The 17,402-nt window shown below is 40.3% G+C and overlaps 1 protein-coding gene across 1 annotated transcript; it reads left to right on the forward strand.

Moving 5' to 3' along the window:
* Positions 1-1,802: 1,802 nt before the first annotated feature.
* On the forward strand, positions 1,803-13,928 carry tes (testis derived transcript (3 LIM domains)). The gene is made up of 7 exons (XM_079223625.1): positions 1,803-1,942; positions 5,657-5,742; positions 7,426-7,936; positions 8,320-8,871; positions 10,726-10,941; positions 12,235-12,393; positions 13,463-13,928. The coding sequence occupies exons 1-7, from the start codon at positions 1,916-1,918 to the stop codon at positions 13,652-13,654; spliced, it is 1,743 nt and encodes a 580-aa protein (XP_079079751.1). The 5' UTR covers positions 1,803-1,915; the 3' UTR covers positions 13,655-13,928.
* Positions 13,929-17,402: the final 3,474 nt, after the last annotated feature.

The raw sequence follows: 17,402 nt of genomic DNA on the forward strand, positions 1-17,402 counted from the left end.
CCTCTGGTTGTATAGAAGTCTATATAAATGACAGAGCGACACACTGCTTTTCTTTATAGTAAATACAAGTAGAGTTTTCCTGCTTCAGTCAGTTGTCTTAACAATACTTAATATTGTGTAATATAACATAACACTACTTCCTTCTTTCAAGTATCTGGGGTGATGAAACCTTTTTTTCCACACATTAAAGGCAGGTTGCAGCATCTCAATGAGGCTCAATTCAGTGTTGGGACGTCCCTGCAGACGGTGAGTTTATAGATGCTGAAAGTTAATCTGCACTCCAGATGTTGACACCAGGTTGCATAGATCAGACATCACTCCAGCAACCTGTCACAGCAACCGTTGGAAGGGGAAGTTGCTCACCACAATGTTTCCTGTCACAGAGGCGACGCCGCAGCTGTTATAATTTGTATTATACCACAAAATGTATGTTTTTTGTGTTTTTCTCTCTTTTATTTTTATTTTTTTTACAATATTCCATAAACACATCAACATCATGACAAGGAGAATGAAACAACAACTCTTAAGAAGATTAAACAGTAAATATTAGCACACTAAAACAGGTTGAATCTGTTAGAACAGTATCATATCCTTTGTGTGACAAGGACACGCCCCTTCTGTGCTGCGATTGGTCGTCCTGCGCTCCAGCGCCCACTTTCTCTATTCCTATTGGTCAATAGGAAGATCTGTCATAGCGGAAGTGCCCCCCCCTTTGAAATCAATGAAAAGTGAACGGGACCGCCAGAGGGGAGCAGCGTCAAGCTCCAGAGATGACGTCAACGAAACCGGAAGTCAGGAAACTGGAACTTCAAAGGAAGGGATCGAAAAACAGCGTGGCGGTAGTTCATTAAATTAAAGTTTGTAAAAGTGTTTAGAAGGCCGATTTCTGTCATTCTGTCTTTAGTAATGTTAACCTTTTTTATTATTACACTATTTTCTTAATATTAATTTGAATCGTTTTTTTATTAAATTGTTTAACAAAGCTGTTCTTATTTATTTATATATTTTTTTTTCAGTGCCAAACGAAAGTAAAGTGCAACTAGAACATCAAGATCAATTAACACGTGTTATGTGCTTATGTTATTGTGACTTCTAAGAGTAACTTTATACCTAAAGTAGGTGTACATTTAAGAAAGATATACACTATCTCCAGTATTAAAACCTCCATTAAATATATTTTGCAAAACTAAATATGAGCAGTTCACCAATTGCTATGAACGTTAGCATGTTTTGCACCTTCCATGAAACTACATGTTAATTAAAAAAAATCAAATAAACTAAAATAAAGTGTCAATTTAGCATTGACTTCTTCTAATTAGTTACAACACCACCTCTATCTATCTATCTATCTATCTATCTATCTATCTATCTTTATTATTCTTTTATATTTTATAAATAAAACAACAAAATCTTTATTTTATTGATATGTATAAAATGAAATAAATAAATAAAATAATATATATAATTGTATTTTTAAATAAATATTTTTTATATACATATACAAATAAATATATATATATATATATATATATATATATATATATATATATATATATATATATATATATATATATATATATATATATATAGTTATTGTTATATCTGTTTCTAATGGGACGCCGGTGCTCTGAAACGCACTACTGTACACTGCACACTGTAGGTTATTTTGAAAGCTCTGACCGGAAGCCCTGTAGGTAATCATTTCTAACTTGACTCCAGTGCTCCAGGACCTCCGAGGAGAAGAAGCTCCCGCAGAGAGAGAGAGAGAGAGAGAGTTCCTGGTCCGCTTCCTCTCAGCTTCTGGGTTGACATATCTTCATATCTTCACATCTTCATATCTTCATATCTTCTCACCGGTGGCTCGTCGGCTCACTTCTTCTCCACCGAGGAAACTTCTCTCTGACGGACAGCGAACATGGAGATAGAGAAGGAAGTAAAGAAGGTAAGCTTCGACCCCTCCTCCTCTTCTTCCTCCTCCTCCTCTTCCTCCCTCCCGCAGCACCGGGTCTCGCGCTGAAGGTGTGCGGACACCGGACAGGTGTGCGGACAGACTTCCTGTTTGCTTTCATGTCTTTTCATGTCTTCCCTTTTTGTGACGAAAAGAACCGAAACAAACCTCCTGAAGATCCTCCAAGAAACTGCGTTTGCATTTTGCACAATTATAGCGTCATCTGCGTTTTAACTAAACTCACGAGCTCCTTCTGACGTCACAGTTACTTTAGAGAAACAATGCATCCCTTTGCAGAGTTCGGCATTAATATCCTGCAAGAAAAACTTCTATTATTTTGCGATATTGACTTTTTCTTCTTGCACACCTACTACAAAAATCCTCTTGGCAGCAAACATGCTATAACCAGTTGCTGTTCAAAATGGTATGATTTTATGTATTAATATTCATACACTTGGGCTTTTTAGCCCGTTTATATACATTTCAGGGAGTTTTTAAATGGAATCTGGTTCTCAGAAGTGTCTTTCTGTCCAAGCAGGTTATTTATTTTAATACACTAGCATATGTTCATACATTTAAGATCAGATAATCCATCATATGATGCACTCTTTGGATTCCTTGCATGTCCGTCTGCAGTCTACTTATGACGTTATGACCCGTAGCTCATCTGCAGTGTGACTAATTCGGCATGTGCTTCTTTTAAAAGTCTTTGTGCTTTTAAGAGACAAAACAAAAACACATGAATTATCATGAAGCTGTCGCTGCTCGTTTAAAGTGGAGCAACCGGAGCGTTTAGCTCATGTTCTGCTCCACTGAGCTCTGAGAGAACCACAGAGGACCAGAGGAGGCCGAGGTAACGAGCAGCGACAACGAGCATGCTGGGAAGTCATCATCATCATCATCATCATCATCGTCAGCACAGTTATGTTCAATTGAAGTTGTTTCTTTGTCAGATTAGATTATTCAGATTGTGGATTTTTCTCTTCACAAAACCACCAGAGATTAGACGTAAAAAACAAACAAAAGTTTCATCACCCCAGATACGGGAAAGAAGGAAGTAGTGTTATGTTATATTACACAATATAAGCAGGAAAGCTCTACTTGTATTTACTAAAAGAGCAGCAGTGTGTAGCTCTGCTGCTTCCTGGTTTCCTTCATTAAATGCTGCAGACGTCCGCTCGACTCAAACCACGGTCCAGCCTTCGGCCTCCTTATTGTTGTTATTATTATTATTGTTGCAGAAACAGGAAGTCTTCATCGCACGACGGCCGGCAGAAGCAAAAGAGAGACTGTCATGGTTCTCGTCTGCAGCTCCGGACGGCTGACAGAAAACTAACGACAAACTAACTCATCAACATGAACGTGACTCATCGGACTGTATCTGTAATTTATGTCTGAACAACCGCTTTGCCACTGAACTCATTCCCTCCTGCGGGCTGAGTCACACACACACACACACACACACACACACACACACACACCCACACACACACACACACACACACTGACCTCTTACTCTTAGACGTCAGCAAGTAGTGAACACTTTGCTCGCTTTAAATCCCCAAACTTGATTTTTCTGAAAAGGCACACTCCATCTTTTTAAGTATGTAGCTCACGTGTTCCTCTGTCGAGTGAGAACAGACACACTGTTGTTGCTCTTATTTAAATGTATTAGCATCAGATCGGCTCTTTGACCAAAGAGATGCGGTGAGCTGCTGAGCGCTCGCTGGAGAACGTTAGCGTACGGTAGAAAAGTATAAAGACGAGACGTTAGCTTCTGTTCCCACTCTTTCACTTTTAGCAACGACGGCAACTTTATTTCAGAAACACTTTCAATATCAGATATAAAAGCTTTATTATGCATAACATACATGTAGATAGCACTAAACCATTGCGTTCGTTAAGCTAACGTCGCTCCGTTCGTTAAGCTAACGCCGCTCCGTTCGTTAAGCTAATGCCGCTCCGTTCGTTAAGCTAACGCCGCTCCGTTTGTTAAGCTAACGCCGCTCTGTTTGTTAAGCTAACGCCGCTCCGTTTGTTAAGCTAATGCCGCTCCGTTCGTTAAGCTAACGCCGCTCCGTTCGTTAAGCTAACGTCGCTCCGTTCGTTAAGCTAACGCCGCTCTGTTTGTTAAGCTAACGCCGCTCCGTTCGTTAAGCTAACGCCGCTCCGTTCGTTAAGCTAACGCCGCTCCGTTCGTTAAGCTAACGTCGCTCATGAGAAACTCTAGAAAAGCTTTGAGGAAGTTGATTATTTTGGTAAATCCTTGTGGAAAAAGGGCGGCCATTTAAAGTGTTGGTGCAAGAGAAGGAACTTCTGTGGTCGGTTTAGAGTAAAGAGACGTTGAGATGGTTTTACAGTTTGGTGCCGGTGGGTTTAGAGCTAAATAATGATTTTAATTGGGTTTAAAAATGAATCCTAAGAGTCTAAAACCTATTTTAAAAGGATACGATCGATTTAAAAGAAATGAAGTAATAAATAAACCGCTTGCTCAGGATGGAAGTGGTGGAAGTTTCTTCACTGACGTTACAGTCTGAGTGTTTTAAAGGATCCTTCAGACTCCTCTCTGTTTATGTCCTGCTAAAGTGAAAAGTCTCTCGATCTCAAGCTTCCTGGGATCCACTTCCTGGGATCCACTTCCTGAGATCCACTTCCTGAGATCCACTTCATGTTCAGAGAGTCTCGCTCCTCTTTTTAAAGTGTCACAGGAACAAAACACACGGCTCTCCGTCTGCATTCCTCAGCAGTGACTGTCTGTTTGGGTCAAAACTCTCTCTCTCTCTCTCTCCCTCTCTCCCTCTCTCCCTCTCCCTCTCTCTCTCTCTCTCTCTCTCTCCCCCAGCACCAGGCCTTTAGTTGCCCATATAAGGGCATGAACACGTTGTTTGGATGCAGACGTTGAGAGAAGAGCAGCTGCAGGGGATCAAACCCCCGATCGGAGCTACAGGAATTACAGGAGAAATTAATATTTCTATATGCAAAAGAAAGGATCCCCTAAACCCCAATCAGACGGCTGACAGGGACTTTAATGCAGCGCGAGATTATATTGTTATTACTACACTGGCCTGTTTTTAAATGCTTCCTGTAAATGTTTAAGATGAACTAGAACGAGGATGGAGCTTATTTCTAATAAACATCCCTGCATGCACTTTGCATGTATGGATTTATGATCACATGCACTTTGCATGTATGGATTTATGATCACATGCACTTTGCATGTTGCTGCATGTTGCTGTATGCTGAGCCTCTTGGCACAGAAACCAGAATCCATCCATGTCTCTGTTATGTTTGCTGCATCTTAATATTCCAGATTTACATCTTTGTATTGTAGATATAGACTTTTTAACTTGCATTATTTTACAGATTTACAGCGAGCGTCATCATATTTAAGGCTATACACTGTATTGGAGTTTAAACATATTTAATTAATTCAAATTCAATTCAAGAGCAGCAGAAACAGAAAGATGTGAGCACACCAGTAAATAAATGTACTATAAATTGTTTTGAATGTATAAAACTGTTTAGTAATGTTGCGTTGGACTTTTCAGGGTATCTTCTGGTCTGGAAACAGATTTTCTTGCAATGCAACTGGTTGGAAACATCCCATATATATATATATATATATATATATATATATATATATATATATATATATATATATATATATATATATCCATGACATCATCATAATCCCCTTTGTTTTTGCAGATGACCCTCGGTCACGAGTTCGGTGCCGGGGCGTCCTGCCTGAAGTGCAAAGACAAGTGCGAAGGCTTCGAGCTTCACTTCTGGAGGTTTGTAAACTGGAACCAGTTCCACTAGAGCATTCTGGGTAATTAAAGCTCCTCAGGAGGAGCTGCGCCGCAGGAGAAAAACACTTTTATTGGGCTGAATGTTCGCATATGATTATCAATCAGAGCCTTGAAGACGAGTCTCATTACAGTCTCGTCAAAATAAATGTACCTGAGGTTGAGAACTTTCCTCTGCAAGCATCCGTTACTATGGAGAGTACGATGCCATACAAGGGCATTGTGGGTAAAAAAAGAAGAAGAAAAGGTATAATTACAGAGCCGTGGGAGGGGTTAATATATGAATACTCCGAGATTAAAGTTGTGCATGCATTAAATAAAAACCAAAAAAATGGCTGAACAAGATTTTGCATGATTATAAATCCATATATCTACAAGAAAACGACCCATAAAGGTACCCATAGTGAATAAATATATATAAGCGACGCCCCCTTTCCCTCCCCCAACAACCTCTGAGGTCATAACTCTGAGGTCATAACTCTGAGGTCATAACTCTGAGGTCATAACTCTGAGGTCATAACTCACGGTAACGACTTCTTAATCTGCTTTCCGTCACGCTGCTGCCACGGTAACGCAATGTGTTCAGAAAAAGGGTCTCACGGTTTTTATTTAGTGTTCAGAAAAAAGACTTTCACTTCTCCAACAGTTTATCTCCTCGTCAAAAGAAGAAAGTTAGAAAATTAGACGCTTTATTCTCGGGGACTTGAGTCATTCAGAGTTTCGTCCTCGCCGGCTGCAACAACAATGCAGTTTGGTCGACATCAAGGACACACTTTGAGTTTTTGTGCACAATACACAACTTTAATTATCAATAATTGTCCTCGTATAATCCATTCTAAGTTGTATAAAGTTGTATATAACCCCCAGAATGAAAGGAAAGGACTTCACTGTGAGTATAGACGGCTGTTGTCTTTGTTCACTACGATATGAAATAAAAAGCTGGACTCTGCGCCGGTCGAGCTCAAACACGTGAATGATGTCATCGCTCGTCTGCAAATATGAAGCCGTGTCGAGACACGAGAGAGGAGCTCAGCTCTTGTTGCAGATTGTAAATGTCGGAGTAGAAGTTTGTTTCTTTAATAAGACGCAGTGAAGAATGAAGAGAAACGCATCAGAGCAACGAGAACTGATCCGTCGTCAAGTTTAAATAATCACTGTTTTAATAGTCGAGTCATTTCTCCTTAAATGTGAATAAGTTCTGCATTCTTTGCTACGCCAGTATATTGTGTAATATAAGTGAATATTATTGAGCTTTAGGACAAAACTAAACTTTTGAGGACTTGCTTAATCAAGAAAATATTTGACATGTGCAACATTTATCGTCGATAAGTATAAGATGCAGCCCAAGTGTGTGTATGTATATATATATATATATATATATATATATATGGGTACTTTTCTGGGTCTTTTTCGCGTAAATATATGGATTTATAATCGTGCAACATTTTGGCTTTTTTTCTTCCTGTTAATACACTTTAAGCTCAGCCGTTATTTGAGTTTTTATTTAATGCACGACTTAATCAGAACAAAAAAAGGTAAATATTGTCCCACACTGAACGTAGCATCAATGTAAAGTAATCCACACATTAAAGAAGACTGTATCTGCATCAAACTCACTAAAACACTTATTTGTAAATCATTAATAAATAAATCTTCTCCTCTTGCCAGAAAAATCTGCCGTAACTGTAAGTGCGGGCTGACGGAGCACAACGTGCAGATGAACTCTGAGGAGAACAAGAAGGTGGGCAAACTGTTCGAGGACACCAAGTACACCGGCCTCATCGCCAAGCTGAAGACGGACGGCGTGCCGAGCTACAGCGGCGGCACGGTGACCATCACGCTGCCCGGCTCCAGCTCCGCCTACCTGGTGCCGCCGCCCGGCGCCGCCGCTGGCTCTGTGCAGCCCGCAGGGGGCGCTGCAGCCAGCGGAGGTCCGGCTCAAGGTCAGGCTCAAGGTCAGAGTCTGGCTCGGGGTCAGACTCAAGGTCAGGCTCAAGGTCAGAGTCCGGCTCGGGGTCAGGCTCAAGGTCAGGCTCAGGTACCGGCCGGCCTCACGCCTGCCAGGGTGAACAAGGCGCCGCTTGCTGTCGGCGCCACGGCGGCCAACCTGGTGTCCAAAGACGTGCCGATGAAGTCCGTCACCTACGAGTGGGCGCCGCCGGTAGCCAATAAGTATCTGGTGAGCGCTGCATGTTTTTACACCAGCTGTCGGTTGATGAAGACTAGTTTTAGAACGGGAAATCAAAGCTTACAGGATCCAGGAAACAGGATGGAACTGTCAGCAGGCAGATAATGAGATCATATTTGATGGTAAAAATGATTTATTTTTTAAAGAAAGAGGGATGCATTTTGTATTAAGTCCCCTTCTCTCACCATGTAACTAATCTCCTGCTTGGAGACCAGACCGTCCTGTTTGTTTTGTTTAGTCCGGCGCTGCATCTGCAGGACGCTTGTTTTGCATCTCTTCCTCCTCTCCTCTCCTCTCCGCTCTCTTATCGCCTCCTTCCCTCGGTCCCTCCTTCCCTCGGTCCCTCCTTCCCTCGGTTCTCCCCGTCCCTCCAGGCGGTGCGTTACATCGAGCTGCTCCCGCCAGAGAAGCGCCCGGTGGCCGGCACGGAGGGCGCCGCCTACCGCCGGCAGCAGATGGCCCGCCAGCTGCCGGAGCACGACCAGGACCCGGCCCGGTGCCACGAGTTGAGCCCCGCCGAGGTCAAGCAGATGCAGCAGTTCGTCCGCAAGTACAAGGACGAGGCGCTGGGGGTCGGAGACGTGGTGCTGCCCGAGGAGATGGCGCTGGCCCGGGCCGGAGGAGCCGGGGTCGGCGCGCACGGCGCCGGAGGGGCCGGGTTTGGACCGGGAGCCGGGGGGGCCACGGTTGGTGCTGGTTCTGGATCTGGTTCTGGTCCAGGGGCTGCAGGCGCTGCTGCTGGCGCTGCTGCAGGGCCGATGGCCGGAGGCGGCGCCGGAGCGGCGGGTAGAGGAGCCGGAGCCGCTGGTGCCGGACCGCTTTCGGGGGCCGGGACCGGACCGCCGGCTGCAGGAGCCACGGCAACCACCGCCGCCGCCGGAGCCATGATGGGCGACGCCGGAGCCGGACTCCCACAGCGGGCCTTTGTAAGTCTCCTGAACATCTGCACCGGGTCGGTCCGGACGGATCCAGATATTGTCCATCTGATAACAGATGTTTCCTTTCATGGGAAAAACTAATTATGTATTTTAAAAAAGATTTACATATTTAGTTTTTAAAGATTATAGTTAAGTATTATGATTATTAACCTAAGAAGTCATTATGATGTGGTCTGAGTATTGATATAAATCATAATGAGTTTTTGCGAGGGTTAAATCCATCGTTTAGATAAATGTCATGTTGTACAACTTGCTGAAGTAGATTCACCCTCGTGTTCCCACAATGCATCACTGTAGTGGTTAAACGAGCCACCAGGTGGCGCCGTGAGACCGACTGACTCCTTCAGGACACCGGCCGTTGGTTTCCTTCTCCCAGCGGGTCATGAGTCACTTCTCCTGACTTCTTTCACTCCATTCTGCCGTCGCTCTGTTCTCCTCCTCCTCTTCTCTCTGTTCTCCTCCTCCTCTTCTCTCTGTTCTCCTCCTCCTCTTCTCTCTGTTCTCCTCCTCTTCTCTCTGTTCTCCTCCTCTTCTCTCTCTGTTCTCCTCCTCTTCTCTCTGTTCTCCTCCTCCTCTTCTCTCTGTTCTCCTCCTCTTCTCTCTGTTCTCCTCCTCCTCTTCTCTCTGTTCTCCTCCTCTTCTCTCTGTTCTCCTCCTCTTCTCTCTCTGTTCTCCTCCTCCTCTTCTCTCTGTTCTCCTCCTCTTCTCTCTGTTCTCCTCCTCCTCTTCTCTCTGTTCTCCTCCTCCTCTTCTCTCTGTTCTCCTCCTCTTCTCTCTGTTCTCCTCCTCTTCTCTCTGTTCTCCTCCTCTTCTCTCTCTGTTCTCCTCCTCCTCTTCTCTCTGTTCTCCTCCTCTTCTCTCTGTTCTCCTCCTCTTCTCTCTGTTCTCCTCCTCTTCTCTCTCTGTTCTCCTCCTCTTCTCTCTGTTCTCCTCCTCTTCTCTCTCTCCTCTTCTCTCTCTCCTCTTCTCTCTCTTCTCTTCTCTCTCTTCTTCTCCGTCTCCATCAATAACGTCAGTGTTTAAAAAATAAAATAAAGGGTAATTCCGCCCATTTAGTGAGTCCAAAGGAAAAAGGGTCAAAGGTTTCCTTGTTTGTGGATCAAAGGCCGTCTTGACTTTGAAATGGACTCAAAGAGAAAGATGTTCTCCTTTGTGGCGACATAAAGATATTTGTTATTATTAAAGGACATAAAAGGATGTTAACACAGGATTATGTTCACTATAAATGAATATTCATACATTATAACAACTCATTACCATACCACTTTAATGTTTATCAATCAACTAAAAGTCATGTATTAGTGCTCAGTAGACTAACACTTCATCTGCACTCATCTGGTGTAATATAAATACATTGAAGTACTTTTATATACTTTTTATTCCGTCTGTATATTTCATTTAAAATTGCTACTGTATTCTTCTTCTTTTCTTAATGTTACTGTTATTTATATTACTTGATTTGTTTCTTACTATGCTGCTGTAATCCTGCAATTTCCCCACAGCGGGACTAATAAAGGATTATCTTATTTTATCTTATCAAAAAAACAGAGAATTTGAACAAAACGATCATTTTAAAGACATGAAATTACACTTTAGGAAGTTATCGGCTGCAGTTTTTATTTTTATTTTACATTTTTCAGACTAACTGATGAATCAAAAACATAATTGATTAGATTAATAAGCGGTTCAAGTGATGTCTTGAGACATAAAACATGATTGGATGAACTTATTAACGTATTAATGGGAATTGAACATCACATGGTCACACAAGCGCTCCTAAAAAAAACCAAAACCCCACCACCTCCCCCTCCCTGTCTCCCCCTCCCTGTCTCCCCCTCCCAGTCGTGCCACCACTGCCAGCAGCCGATGCTCGTGGGCGAGCCGGCGGTCTACGCCGAGCGGGCCGGCTACGACAAGATGTGGCACCCGGCGTGCTTCGTGTGCTGCACCTGCACGGAGCTGCTGGTGGACATGATCTACTTCTGGAAGAAGGGGAAGCTGTTCTGCGGACGCCATTACGGAGACAGCGAGAAGCCGCGCTGCGGAGGCTGCGACGAGGTGAGCGGGGGTCGCGTCACTTCGTTCTGGGGTTGAACAATCATGTGCACCTTTTTTTACTTCCTGATGATGCTGCTTTGAGAACAGCAACACATTTGGAGCTAGGAAACGTTTTTGGGCGATTTGTTTTTAAAGAAGCGTTTTCACGGCTTTGTAAAATAAATGAGACAATAAGCTTCTTATAATAAATACATCATGAACACCACTATGGCCAAGATTAGTTTTGAATTAAAGCAAACGTATAAATGAAAATACAATAATGTATTTCCTATTTTTATATATATTTTTATGACAAATATCCACTATAGATGACAATAACAAAGTAAAAGCATAACATTTAGAATGTTTCTCACTGTCTTTGGTAACAAAAAAAGTATGGAGTCTTATAGTTCATAGAAAGAAAATCATAATTTACTTTTTTACATTTTTTTGTCAGAATCCGCCAAGAAAATTGCAACGGTTGCCTCCCTTAGTTGATATGAGCAATGTGTTGTCAAATAATTTAGTTGCCCATTTACAAATGTAGAAGCTTTCACGTTAGCGTCAACATTAGCATCAACATTAGCGTCAACATTAGCTTCAACATTAGCTTCAACTTTAGCTTCAACATTAGCATCAATGTTAGCATCAAATTTAGCTTCAACATTAGCTTCCACATTAGCTTCAACATTAGCATCAACATTAGCGCCAACTTTAGCTTCAACTTTAGCTTCAACATTAGCATCAATGTTAGCATCAATGTTAGCTTCAACTTTAGCTTCAACTTTAGCTTCAACATTAGCATCAATGTTAGCATCAACTTTAGCATCAACTTTAGCTTCCACATTAGCTTCCACATTAGCTTCAACATTAGCATCAACATTAGCATCAACATTAGCGTCAACTTTAGCTTCAACTTTAGCTTCAACATTAGCATCAATGTTAGCATCAACTTTAGCATCAACTTTAGCTTCCACATTAGCTTCCACATTAGCTTCAACATTAGCATCAACATTAGCATCAACATTAGCTTCAACATTAGCTTCAACATTAGCATCAACATTAGCTTCAACATTAGCATTCATTTGGGGTCATGTTTCTGGCCCAACTTATATTTAAGTCCAATATGAATCTTTCTTTTTGGTCTCCAATAACTGAGAGAAATCTGGTTTTAAATGCCCTCGTGTTGTATTGCTACTTGTTGTATTGATATTGCTAGATATCATCTTTTCAAATGCGTAAACAGTTCTGTAAGTTATTAGCATTAGCATGTAATCTGTGAGTAAGCCATGTGACCTGCCTGTGTGTCCACAGCTGATCTTCAGTAACGAGTACACGCAGGCCGAGGGCCAGAACTGGCACCTGAAGCACTTTTGCTGCTTCGACTGCGACTGCATCCTCGCAGGAGAGACGTACGTCATGGAGAACGACAAGCCGGTCTGCCAGCCGTGCTACATGACGAGCTACGCCGTGGTGAGGCTGCAGCCGAGCGTCTGTTCATTCCATTCTCTTCCACCTCTAAATACGTGCATTTCTCTTGGAATAGAAGGATACACTTTATGTTTCATAGGTAGCATTTCTGCCCATCTGCTAATAGCATTAATGCCCAGTGGCAACATTTAAAGTAAATAATCTGAGGCTCTTGAAACAAAGATGTTTATATAGTTGTGTAGCAAACTATTGTCAATATTTGAAACGATGCAGGACATTAAATATGTTCAAGGGTTTCACTCACGTCCAACAACAAACACAAAAGTCAAGAATGATAAATCATATTTTCATTTATCAGGATTTATCCGACATAATCCCCACAAAGCCTCAGTTTTAATGTAACTTATGCTTTCCACTCTGATTGTGTTAAAAGTTAAAGTGAAGAACCGAGTGCTTCCTATCAGTATTTAAAGAGCAGCTGGGTCACGAAGCAAACTGTAAATAAATAATAAGCAAATAATAAGCAATACATAAATAATGAATACATGTAATAATAAATACATTTAATAATAAATAAATGTAATAAATAATAATAAATAAATAAACAATAATAAAACAATGTATTATTGTAAAACAATAATACATTTGTTAATTTATTGTTATTGTTAACCAATAACAATATTGTTAAATATAATATAACAATATTAATAACAACAATATTAATTAATAACACTTTTGTTAAACAATAATAAATAAACGATACATAAATAATAAGCAAATAATAAATACAAAATAATAATTTTTATTTTGTGTATTTGCTGTTGATGAAGCTTTTGAAAACTTTTTTAAAACCTGCCTCAAAACTCACTTCACTTAAACTCAATTAATTGGCTTTAAAGGAAAACACTTATCCGCACCAATATTTGCACAGTTATTTTTTTAAATCTCTCATTGTGGCGTGTTTATTCATGTGCACTCTTTTAGTTTGATGAGTTTTCTTTCTGCAGTGAACGTTGAAAATATCTCAAACCAAAATGTGAAGCTTTGACTAACATGAAAGTGCAAAGCCGACTATTTCCCCTGACCTCATCGTCATCATCGTCTTCATCAGAAATGCGCCGCCTGCCAGCAGCCGGTGGAGCCCGAGGCCCAGCGGGTTTCCTACGGCGAGCACCACTGGCACGCCGAGCCGCGCTGCTTCAAGTGCTCCGGCTGCGCCCGCTGCCTGGTGGGGCAGCGCTTCATGGCGGCGCAGGGGGCGCTGTTCTGCTCCGTGGAGTGCAAGAAGAAGACCGCGGCCTGAGGAGACCCGGGACCGGACCACCGGCCGCGGGTCGGGCTCGAGGGAGGGAGGGACGACGCCTCTGATCCACACAGAGACGTTCACAGTCCACTTGTGTCCGGGAGCTTTTCTCTCTCCGTCCAGAACAGAACCAGATCCAAAACCTCTGCCTTAAACCCAGTCCTCTTCTTTCAACAAATATTGTTTTCTATTTGTCGCTTTTCTTGCACTTGTTTTCCTACCGATGAGATTAATTTTGTATTTTTTCTAAGTATTAAATCTGTCTTTAATGGTCTTGGTGCTGTTCTGCTCCTGTGGAAGATGCTGTTGATGGAATATGCCACTTCCTTCAAAATAAAACTACTGAGACTCTCCTCTATGCAGCAACATCAGCTTTACCAATCACATTAATGATAACAGTGACCATCTAGTCAGAGGTGGATTCTCCCTTTTTGTCATTGAGAGATTTTGAATCTAAATTGCACTTAATTCAATGAGGTGTATTCTAGTATAAACTATTGCTTTCCAAACAACAGCCTGTACTCAGGTGGTGGTGTACTGCATGGACAGGTGCATGGACAGGTGTGTATGTGCGTAAACAAAGTGCACACAGGTGTGTTTGATTGCATCATCTTTTATTGAATGAACTGGTAACGCACTGCAATGCAGTTCTAATCCAATAACTGGGCTAACTTTAAATATGTTATTAGTCTATTAATGGATTATAGATTTAGATATACATTTAGAAAAATAAAGTATATATAATTCTGTATTAATAAAAAAGGGAAAATGTTGAACAAACAAACCAGTGCTAAACATACATATTATGTTTCATCCACTTAGTCATCTGGTGGACATAAACACTGTAAGGTTGTTGAATAGGAATAAAGGAACGGAAACACTGGACCTGCTGCACAAAACCTTCTGTCTCTATTGTTTTGTTGTTTTTAATTTTTTTAACCTTCTCTTACGTGCAATAAACTGCACAATTTTTTATATATATATATATATATATCATTATATATTTATAACTATATATATATCATGTTATATATATATATATATATATATATATTTGACATTTTATGTATATATTTATATACATATGTATATATATATAAAATAATTGTATATATATATATATATAACATATTTACAATGTAATAATATATTGTTAATATTTACAATATAAATACATATATATATATATATATATATATATATATATATATACGTATATATATATATATATATATATACGTATATATATATATATATATATATATATATATACGTATATATATATATATATATATATATATATATATATATACGTATATGTATATATAAATATATATATATATATATATATATATACGTATATATATATATATAAATATATATATATATATGTATATATATATATATATAAATATATATATATATATACATATATATATATATATATATATATATGATTATATCAGCCGGCGTTCACCATAGCGCGCCGCTGGAGGAGGCTCATTAGGGTTGAGCCCAGCTGGACATGCCCTGTGTGAAATGAAGGTCTCTGGTGTAATTAGTGCGGTGACCTCATGTCCCATGAGATCTAATCAGCGTAAGTGAGAACACCTGCGTGGGCGAGCTGCAGCCTTTTGATGCTGCTAATTGAGGAGCTGCATCACCATCATGGAGAACTGGCTGATGGCCGAAGTACAGTACGGTTTTGTAACGAAACAGGAAATGATGCGTCAGTGGATGACCATTAAACTGAAAAATGGCACTAATTTGACTTAATAATAACAACGAGCACTAAAAAGTAAGGGTGGCACACAAAAAGCAGGGAGAAGCTTGGATTAAAACCAGGAAGCAACCTCCGGTTCTTAAAAGTGAAGCTAATGCTTCATGTGCTAAAGCTGCATTCTCTCTCCTGACCACCAGGGGATGACTCCTCTGGTTGTATAGAAGTCTATGCTTCATGTGCTAAAGCTGCATTCTCTCTCATGACCACCAGGGGGTGACTCTTCTGGTTGTATAGAAGTCTATATAAATGACTCTACTTCTTTTGATGTATTCCCTCAGTAAACATTGTAAACATGAGTTTATGTCTCAATCTCTAGTTTCAAGTCTTCTTCAATACAGCATGATGTTCATTTAGTAAATTATGGTCATTTAGAGTCAAACAGACCATAAAGCAGGGGACGCTTTAGGGGCGGGGCTACAAGGTGATTGACAGGTCGTCACCAGAGACGTATACGGCGTCTCTACGTCACACCAAATATGGTCACTTTAGTTCACTGGTTGCAAAAAAACAAGATGGCGACAGCCTAAATAACAAATCCGAGGCTTCAAAATCACAGTCCACATACATCCACCTCCTGGATGCATGATTAATATATATATATATATATATATATATATATATATATATATATATATATATATATATATATATATATATATATATATGTATATATATATATATATATATATATATATATATATATATATTATATATATATATATATATATATATATATATATATATATATATTTATATATATATATATATATATATATATATATATATATATATATATATATATATTAATCATGCATTCAGGAGGTGGATGTATGTGGACTGTGAGTTTGTTTTTAATAGCATATATATATATATATATATATATATATATATATATATATATACATATATATTATATATATATATATATATTATATATATATATATATAATATATATGTATATATATATATGCTATTAAAAACAAACTCTGGGAACTATGCAGCCGGGTCGGCCATGATGGAAAAAGCAGCTCCGAGGGGCTCGTGTGTTCATTCTGAGTGGAAACGCTGCACAATTCAAGGAAGCTCCGGCTCCGAAAAGCCCCATTGTCTCAAATGGCAGCCGGCCCGAAGCCACGCCTCTGCCAGGCCCGGCGTGACCTTTGACCTCCAGGATCAGCCGTGCAGCCGAGCTCCAGCATCCTCCTCTGGCCTTGCTCTTCGTGTTATTGCGTCAGACATTCCATCTCCATCGCTTTCCCAGGTTTTTTCTCTGCGTTATGAAGGAGTTCTCAGAGGCGAGGGCTTCTTCCTTCTTCCTGCATTGTCTGTGCGCCGGTTGGAATTTGCATGGGATTTGTTTTCCTGCTCGATTTTTTTTGCATCGCGCTGCAGTTCAACGCCGGGTATTTGCATCGTGTTCCATTTCTCACCGATTTGCATCGTGTTTATGGGAAACAACACACACACACACACACACACACACACACACACCGATGGAGACGGTGGAGCGGGACTCGCTTCATGCTCGCTCCTGGAAAAGACAAAATTAAAAACATGTTGAAGTGTTGATTGGCTTGTGGTAGGAACCCCAAATTAATTCTAATCCTTGTGTTTATTGTATGTATTTGTTCAGCAAAGTCTTGGGAAAAAAATGTATATCTGCAAAAATATCACTTTTAAAAGATATTTTGATCATAACTATGAACATCCAGCACGATATGAGCAAGATTTCACAAAAATGGCTCCTGGAGCGGTCACCGAGTTTTTCAAACTGTATTCTGGAGCCCAAACAACAGCCCACATACTAATAACACACCTTTTTGGAAATATTAGGACCTAAAGAATCGGAATCTGCAACACAAATCATAATAGAACACAACATTTGGATGTTCTAAGGAGTTTCAGTCAAAAAACTGTGTTTTCCAGATTTAAAAAATGGCCGCACAAGAGCGCTTCTATACTTT

This window comes from Taurulus bubalis, assembly GCF_910589615.1.
Source record: "Taurulus bubalis genome assembly, chromosome: 9".
Taxonomy (NCBI): domain Eukaryota; kingdom Metazoa; phylum Chordata; class Actinopteri; order Perciformes; family Cottidae; genus Taurulus; species Taurulus bubalis.